This window comes from Pygocentrus nattereri, chromosome 9 (assembly GCF_015220715.1).
Source record: "Pygocentrus nattereri isolate fPygNat1 chromosome 9, fPygNat1.pri, whole genome shotgun sequence".
NCBI lineage: Eukaryota > Metazoa > Chordata > Actinopteri > Characiformes > Serrasalmidae > Pygocentrus > Pygocentrus nattereri.
This window is the reverse complement of record NC_051219.1, coordinates 14,571,828-14,581,556: the sequence shown is the minus strand read 5'-3', so window position 1 is coordinate 14,581,556 and position 9,729 is coordinate 14,571,828. Positions and strand designations below refer to the sequence as shown.

At 39.2% G+C, this 9,729-nt stretch overlaps 1 protein-coding gene across 1 annotated transcript in view; it reads right to left on the bottom strand.

Annotated features, from left to right (window-relative positions):
• Positions 1–971: 971 nt before the first annotated feature.
• spryd3 (SPRY domain containing 3) overlaps positions 972–9,729 on the bottom strand; it is a 51,519-nt gene continuing 42,761 nt past the window's right edge. Inside the window, exons 9-11 of the mRNA XM_017707920.2 lie at positions 9,377–9,484; positions 8,540–8,676; positions 972–2,617 (exon numbers count right to left, since the gene is read on the bottom strand). Coding sequence (XP_017563409.1) covers positions 2,483–2,617; positions 8,540–8,676; positions 9,377–9,484 — 380 coding nt within the window. The 3' untranslated portion in view covers positions 972–2,482. The remainder of the gene's footprint in view (positions 2,618–8,539; positions 8,677–9,376; positions 9,485–9,729) is intronic.

The window sequence follows — 9,729 nt, the reverse complement described above, 5'->3', positions numbered from 1 at the left end:
CAGTGACACCTGTGTGTGTGTGTGTGTGTGTTTTTTTAAATAATCTTTCAAGGAAACGATTAAACTCACATTCCTCAAGTGCTCTAAGCCAGCCATAACTAACATGGCTTGTGCTACAAATTCTCAGTGGAATGTGACCTCTTTATTCACTGTACAGTAATTCACATTCTGTTCGTACATAGAGTGCATAATTCTGTCTGATCATGGTCTTGTAGAAGATAAATCTCATTCTTAGTGGATATGGGGTTATAATTATGAGACGGAATCTCACTGAAACGCTGGACCCCAAAATTACATATGGAAATAGTAACTTTATAGTTGTCGTGGCCATATGTTAGAACAGCGCATGCCACAATTATAAAGATGTTTTCATTCATAACGAGAGATCCCACGTAGCAGCAGTGTCTGTGGTGAAATCAGTCATCCATGATTTGCAAACATACTGACCAGCCACATTCCAACATTAGAATTTGAAGTATTCTGCAGACCACTTGACTGTCTGCTTCTTGCATAATCTGAACTGACAAGTGGTATTTGATTTTGGCTTTTATATACATAACAACCCTGTCAGTTGTTTTTAATATTCTGGGCACCACAGAAGCTTTAGAAGATGTGTATTCATATTAGCACAGCAGGAAAACTCTCATATGCATATATGAGTATTTCATTTAATAGAACCTGTAAAAGGGAATACTGAACGGAAAGTGAAGACTGTTGAATTTTGCTAAAATCATTGCTACAATTAAGTCATAAAAGCACTTTCTGCCTGGAGCCTCTTACCCAAAAAGGGTCGTGAATTAGTGACGCTGCAGCAACATACTGATCAAAGTATTACACTTGATCAATGTCCATGTAAATGTGACCTGTTACTTGTCTTACCTGTTTTGGAGACTAAATTTCAGGCCTGACATTCATATGTAGATTCTCAGTATCCAAGATAAAAATCTGAATCACCACAAAGTGAAGCAAGCACTGCCAAACTGATGTAGTTTAATGTAATCCTTCAATGATTGATATGCAAGACAATTAATCAAATTCTCTTTTTGTTGAGGGTGCTAGACATAAGTTGACAAAATGTGACAATTTTGGCATTGAAAAGTATGAAAAAATACATCTCGTTTTTGTGTGACTATCACGAGAAAAAGTCAATGCAGGCTAAACTTTATTACTGTGTCAAGTTTGCTGATTGGTCTAAAGGTGCGAAATGGAGTTCGTTCAAATGGCTGGAACAGAATTTCTAATTTTACCACCACCCCATCTCCAAAATTCTTCAATACAAACATACATAAACTCACAGCTGTATTCTGTCTCTCCTCCACACATTTACAAACACATGGCTTCAAATCAATCTGCCCTAAAGTGCTTGTGGCATCAGTGAACCGGACTAGTAATAAAGTGATTATGAAGATTGGGATGGGGGTTGTTAGGGTACAACCTGATGCAAGGTTAAGACTATAGCTTAGAACTGTTTATGAACAGATTGAGGTTTTTCATGAACTGATTTGCACTGAATTGCATAAGTATAGCTTTAGCAGCCTAGAGAAATGAAACCTGCTGTCCCCTCTCACTTGCCTGGATTTGCTGTTTTTTTTTTTTTGTTTGTTTGTTTGTTTTTTGCTTCATAGCAGCCGAGTAAAACGTGCATCACTGGAAACAAAACGTCAATTTCATCCAACCTTAGCCCTCATTCCAGGCAGAAGAGATAAAGTGGCACATGATTAACTCTGACATTCAGAAATAAAGAACAAAAAAAAAAAAGGACGGAAATGTCACTAGCTTTAGGATTGACTGAGGGGAGGGGGAGTTTGCGGCAGAGTGAATGGGAGTGTGAAGACAATGCTCAGGGACGTGACTGCCCCTTGAATGCATGCTATTTTAAACCAAAATGCCAACCTCTGGCCATTCACCCCTGCTTTCATTCATTCATTCATGCATTCATTCAACATTTTCCTGAAGTGATTCTTTGTTACCTTCTGTGGCATCTTTTGTACAGCAGCCCATATAAATTTACATTATGTACAAGCACGTTAAAAATATATAGTAACATATGGTCTATGCATTTTACAGAAAAAAAAAATCTTCATACAATCTGTTAATTCTCTCGTTAATCAAATATGGTTTGGTTTCATACAGAACCGTCATCAACAATGAACAAAGAACATAGACCTCTATCTGAATTCAGACAGAAAGATCTAAAGACGATATCAGAGGCAACTGTTGTCTGTGTTTAAGTGGAAATCATGCATTCGCTGTTTTTGGGGTCATGGCAATTGATATGAAAAGCATCCACCTCCTCCTACAGTATCTCATCACCCATGAATAAGAAAAAAATAACATTAAATCGATTTGCAGATTCTGATTCAATCTCCATCTGTCCCAATCTAACCCCGTGGTTCTGCTGTAAGCAACAGACAGCTGAAGGCCGGCAGACTGGCATTGTGGCATAAGTTGCTGACACCAGATTGGCTGCACCTGCTGTCTGTCAGCCGCTGAGAGGATGCAGGTCCACTTTCACCTTCTCCCCGCTGCTGAGCATGCCAATGGTGGGGTAGAAGCCTCCCGCTGGCACCATGACTTCCCTCTTCCCAATTATCTTACCATTCCGGGTGAAGAAAACCTACCAGGTGCACACAGGGGGCAACAGTGAGTCAACATTTTCAGAGCTACAGGGCTTGAGATGTAGCCAACAACAGCTGCCTTTTAGAGCAGACAGAGCTTAGTTATAAAAGCTGTGTCTCAAGCCCTACGTATTAGACATACATAAACAAAAGATTGTGCTTCATTCTTTGGCTCACAAAGCTCTCTCAAGGTTTACTTGCTATTATTCGCCAATCACCCTTTTATTCTGATTAACTAAAGTACTTTCAGCAACAATACTAAAATCCATTTTAGTTTGCCAGCTATGTTAATACATTTAAGTAACTTGCTGCATGATATGGATATACATTTTTGAAAATTCTATTGAATATAATCATGATATTAGAATATTCTTTTATAACAAGATAAAAAAAATTCAATTCGGTGAATGCAAAAAAACATCATTATTATTATAATCATTCTATCAATTTATTTTCTTGCTTTCTTTACGCCCTTTAATGAAATCTAACAAATACTACAAGGTAATGATCAACACTAACATCACTAATACACAATTATTTTCAGAGCAAGTAGCAAAATATGGTAATCCAAGTGATCTGACTTAAGCTGGCAACACAGCCACATAGAGGTGCACAAGTACAGAGGAAACAGCAACTTCTAAAACATCAGGATACACCCTGGACAGGTCACCAGTCCATCGCAGGGCAGACAGACAGACAGACAGATACATTCACACCCACACTCACACCTTGGGCAATTTAGCATGTCCAATCAGCCTGCCTGCATGTCTTTGGACTGGGAGAAACCGGAGAACCCGGAGGATACGGGGAGAACATGCAAACTCCACACAGAAGGGACCCTGGTCCCCCAGCCAGGGAATCGAACCCAGGCCCTTCTTGCTGTGAGGCGACAGCGCTAGCTCTAAATCAGTAGTACGGAGCTCTTGCATGCTTCTTTTAATGGTCGCCAGAGCATCTGACCAGTTTTGTCAAACAGTGAGACCAAGAGCTGGTAAGCAGGAGTAGGCATTTCTTTGGGTCAGTGTAAAAACATTGCTACAACATAAAGCTGACCTGCCATTTCCTAGTGAGCACTGCCTTGACTCAGTACTCACCAGGAAATGATGTGCTGATAACATCAAACAAAGTGTCTTGCAACTACAGTTGACACTGGATCTTGCTTTTAGGGCTTGTGACATTGTGCAGACCGCCTACTGTGACCAGCTAGCATTTAGCTTGATACACAAAGGTTTGTTTCCAGAAGGCAGAGCTGACATTTCTTCAAAACATTGTTATGAAATATCATAAATGTTTGTTTCCCAATGGCTTTAATGTTTTCAAATATTTTAATTAGTAAGTCTATGAATATCCATTGTAGCACTAATTGTTATGGTGTAAGAATAAGAGTCAGCATTCCCCCAACAGTTTTTTTCTTCTATAGGCTTACAAACACAAATATGTATGAAACACCTTAAAATCCTTATGCTGATGCAAGTTTGTTGTAACACTTGCCATAACTACTTAACATGTTTTACACAACACAGTGCAGAAAGAGTAGTCGACCAGTTTGAAGTCTTACAGACTAGTAGTAACAGAAAGCTTTCAGTTGTGAACATGTATGTACTTTGAGTGTCAAACTCAACCACTAAAAGGATCATATTAAACAATCTCAATAATTCTGTGGGCCAGAGAACACTTTATTACGTTTGACTTCATGATTAACATTTTGCTAAGACCCGAACAGGCCATTGTTTATTATTTTATTCAGCAAAATAAACTAAAATAAACTTCTGCAGGGTGGGCCATTTATATGGATACACCCAAATAAAATGGGAATGGTTGGTGATATTAACTTCCTGTTTGTGGCACATTAGTTTGTGGGAGGGGGAAAACTTTTCAAGCTGGGTGGTGACCATGGCTTCAAAATGCCATTTTGAAGTCGGCCATTTTGGATCCAACTTTAGTTTTTTCAATGGGAAGAGGGTCATGTGACGCATGAAACTTATTGAGAATTTCACAAGAAAAACAATGGTGTGCTTGGTTTTAACGTATTTTCTTTCATGAGTTATTTACTTCTTTCTGACCACTTATAAAATGTGTTCAAAGTGCTGCCCATTGTGTTGGATTGTCAATGCAACCCTCTTCTCCCACTCTTCACACACTGATAGCAACACTGGAGAAGAAATGCCAGCACAGGCTTCCAGTATCCATAGTTTCAGATGCTGCACATCTTGTATCTTCACAGCATTTATAAAATGCTCTGCTCTTAAACAGAGCTCTTTGGGGGCTGGAGGTTAGGGATCTGGCCCTGTGACTGGAAGGTTGCCGGTTTGATCCCCAGGGCCGACAGTCCATGACTGAGGTGTACTTGAGCAAGACACCTTACCCCCAACTGCTCCCCGGGCGCCGTGGAAAGGGCTGCCCACCGCTCCGTGCAAGGATGTGCTCACTGCCCCCTAGTGTGTGTGTATTCACTAGTGTGTATGTGGTGTTTCACTTCACGGATGGGGTAAATGCGGAGGTGGAATTTCCCCGGTTGTGGGATCAAAAAAGTATCACTTAACTTAATGTCACTCTCTACTGGAGATCTGCATAAGAAATTTGATCCGTTCTGTTATCACAACTCTTTAGAATGTGTTTAAGGCAGAAACTCATCACAATGATGATAAAAATACAATAAATTATATTAACATGAAACATACTAGACAGACCAAGCAAACAAGCTAGATTATTAAATAAATGTGTAAATGTTCTAAACAGAGTGCTATTTTTACCATCAAGCAGCAACGCACTGGCAAATCTAGTGCACCAACCAATATTCTTGTGAAAGTGTGGCAAGGTACGTGATAACCCTTTCCCAGTAGGCAAAGCTGAAAGACTCTGTGGTCAAGTGTTTGTGTTAACTCAATACCAAAATCCCCCATGAATAAGACACAGGCACTGCTCAATTTTCACACCCATGGAAATGAAAAGCACTCAGAGAGCGCATGCACAGAACTGGCACATAAAACTCTGCCCTTTGCTACAGGAAAACACTGCTGACTTAAACAAATTTGTGTGCAACCAACTCCAACCTAAATTTGAAGCTGCATCTAACAAAGACCATGACGATTAATTTATGTAGCTGTCAAATTAAGGCTTTGAGGTTTTGCAGTGACAAATGAATGCCTGTCAGGGAGCAGTTGTTGTAGAAAAGAAATACGTATGATTACACCACTGCCCATGATAATAAAGGGTCTGGGTCACACACAGGCATCAAAAGCTAAAAACACAGGGATCTCTGTCAAAAGGCCAACGGCTACAGCAACAAATCTAAGGCAAATGTTTTAAAAGAAGCATTTGCCTTCAGGTCTTTGAATGGGCGTGGCTGTGTGTACTTGAGACAGGCAAGACAAAGAAGCAGTTTACCAGCTTGCCAGTAAATGACATTTAGTTAGGAATAAACAAATAATTAACGGGTAATTCATTAATTCACTATATTAAACAAAAATGGCATTAAAACTATAACTTATTTATAAAATGCATCAATAAAATATATGAGCTAGACATAAAAACAACTCCATTAAGATACATTACTTCATATATACAACCCCAATTCCAATGAAGTTGGAAAACATGAATAAAAACAGAATATGATGATTTGCAAATCCTTTTCAACCTATTTTTAATTGAATACACTACAAAGATAAGATATTTAATGTTCAAACGGATAAACTTTATTGTTTTTTGCAAATATTCACTCATTTTGAATTTGATGCCTGCAACACGTTCCAAAGAAGTTGGGACAGGGTCATGTTTACCACTGTGTTACACCACCTTTCCTTTTAACAACACTCAGTAAGCGTTTGGGAACTGAGGACACTAATTGTTGAAGCTTTGTAGGTGGAATTCTTTCCCATTCTTGCTTGATGTATAACTTCAGTTGTTCAACAGTCCGGGGTCTCCGTTATCGTATTTTGCGCTTCATAATGCGCCACACATTTTCAATGGGAGACAGGTCTGGACTGCAGGCAGGCCAGTCTAGTACCCACACTCTTTTACTATGAAGCCACGCTGTTGTAACACGTGCAGAATGTGGCTTGGCATTGTCTTGCTGAAATAAGCAGGACGTCCCTGAAAAAGACGTTGCTTGGCACCATATGTTGCTCCAAAACCTGCATGTACCTTTCAGCATTAATGGTGCCTTCACAGATGTGCAAGTTACCCATGCCATGGGCACTAACACACCCCCACACCATCAGAGATGCTGGCTTTTGGACTTTGTGCTGATAACAATCCGGACAGTCCTTTTCCTCTTTGGCCCGGAGGACACGACGTCCATGATTTCCAAAAACAATTTGAAATGTGGCCTCGTCAGACCACAGGACACTTTTCCACTTTACCTCAGATGAGCTCAGAGAAGCTGGCGGCGTTTCTGGGTGTTGTTGATATGTGGCTTTCACTTTGCATGGCAGTGTTTTAACTTGCACTTGTAGATGGAGCAACAACTGTGTTCAGTGGTTTTCTGAAGTCTTCCTGAGCCCATGTGGTAATATCCATTACAGAATGATGTGGGTTTTTAATGCAGTGCCGCCTGAGGGATTGAAGGTCACGGGCATTCAATGTTGGTTTTGTGCCTTGCTGCTTACTTGCAGAGATTTCTCCAGATTCTCTGAATCTTTTGATGATATTATGGACTGTAGATGATGAAATCCCTAAATTCCTTGCAATTGCACGTTGAGAAACGTTGTTCTTAAATTGTTGGACTAAGTGGTGAAACTTGCCCCATCCTTGCTTGTGAATGACTGAGCCTTTCAGGAATGCTCCCTTTTAACCCAATTAACCTGTTCACCTGTGAAATGTTCCAAACAGGTGTTTTTTGAGCATTCCTCAACTTTCCCAGTCTTTTGTTGTCCCTGTCCCAACTTCTTTGGAACGTGTTGCAGGCACCAAATTCAAAATGAGTGAATATTTGCAAAAAACAAAGTTTATCCGTTTGAACATTAAATATCTTGTCTTTGTAGTGTATTTAATTAAATATAGATTGAAAAGGATTTGCAAATCATCATATTCTGTTTTTATTTATGTTTTACACAACATCCCAACTTCACTGGAATTGGGGTTGTAAGTAATATATACAAGTATATAGTTAATAAATGGATTAAGCATCAAGACTGTTCTCTGTACTGGCACCCGGTGGTGGAATGAACTCCCACTGGCTGTATTGAATAGCAGAGTCTCTTGTTGTCTTCAAACGCAGACTGAAGACATATCTCTTTATAAAGCACTTAAATGAGAACTGAAATAAGTATTGATTGTAATGTTTGTACTGCACTTATGTATTGTATTGCACAGAGTTCTGTGTTGAACTGTTCCTTTTTCTCTGGGTATCAACAGTGACTTTTTGTTTCTAGCAGTACCTGAGCTCAGGACTAGCTTTCTCTCTAACCTATTGGTAACTAGCAAATATACTTTCCCTAGAAAGACAAAGCTCTTCTTGTAAATTGCTCTGGATAAGAGCATCTGCTAAATTCTGTAGATATAAATGTAAGGTAATTTGTGGGCTTTGACTTGCCAATTTGTACGGGACAAAGTGTCTGTGTACAGTCTGAATATTCACATCGGCGTTACATGACCGCATCACAATACAGCACGTCTATTAGTAGGTTTTGTTATTACAAAATCACTAAGTCAATTAGAACTGGATTGTTATTACAGAATGATTGTTATTCCATTCGCCCTACAATTATTAATCAGACTTGCAGAATTTACAGCCATTGCAAGTTCGTACTGGATAAACGTCACCGATCTCATCAGTAATTACCAAAATTACACTACTTCCCCAGGTAAAACTAATCAAGCTCAGAAAGGGCTTATGATTATTGTACTGTGACCTTTTTATATTGTCCTAGCTCATGTGTAGGCCAAGGACTGGAGTCAGCATGAACGTCAGAACCGCTTACCATAACTTTCCTGCCTTCCTGCTCCTGATCTGCGTCATCTCCCTCTTCCTCCTCGTCCTCATCATACAAGTACAGAAAGTTCTGTACACGACCCGGCTTGGGGCGGTCATCCGCTGCTTCCCCATCATCAACTTCATCTGAAAGAGAAAGAATATACCAACTGAACACAATTAAACACAGACTACATGAATACTTTACACAGAAATGCTAAAATGGATAACAATTGGAAGGCTCAGAATGGTGATCTGCACACTGACCATGAATTACTAAGAAACTGGAAAATTGCCACAATTTAACAACCCTCATCAGCTATAGCCAGCACACTGGCATATCTCTGCAGCATGTTTCATTCAAACAGTTGAATTACCTTCAACTATAAGATCTCCATACTAGATAAGGTAAGCACACTATTAAACCAAGACTGTTATGATCAGTTACACTTGATAACTCAATTGAAAAAGATTCAAATTTACTTTCTTAGTGATCTGTCAATAATTAGTTGTCAGTCTGCAGAATAAATAATATTTTCAAAATCATGTTTCTAAATTCTACTACTGCTGTCTTATTAAGAGGAATAGTCTGACTGACACAGGGTTTGCCATGGTTTTTATACCTTTTATGTATACTTTATGTATCTTTAAAGTCTCTAGTTTCTCTACAGAATCTTTGAAAGGTTTTTTATGTATCTATGGAATGTATTTTATTTGTATTTTATTATGTATTTTTTTGTATCTATGGAATCTTTATAAGGCATGGTTTGTAATCGTTCAGTTAAGTAGATAAAAAAAAATACCTCAACAGCCCCATATTAAACATGAAGTCTGGGAGGGATCTTACCTTCATAGTCACGTGGGAACATGATCCCACAGCCCATGATATCCCCTTCAAAGCAGCGAGGCCCAAACGGATCGCCAACTCCACTTCCATGGAAGATCTTTCCATCATCTATTGGAGACAGTGACACAAACCAAGAAAGCTAGTATTGATGAATTTTATGCTTCTACATCACATAAAACAACGAAATGCTAGTTTTTTCTCTATCAATTACACAGTTTCAGGTCAGTTTCAAATCAAAGTGTAGTCCAGTCTATGGTTTTGTGTTCAAAGGGCCTATAAGACCATAACTGACTGCAGTTTTTGAAACTCAAAGGAATTTCTTGCCCACCGTTTGTCATATAAAGGCTAATGTT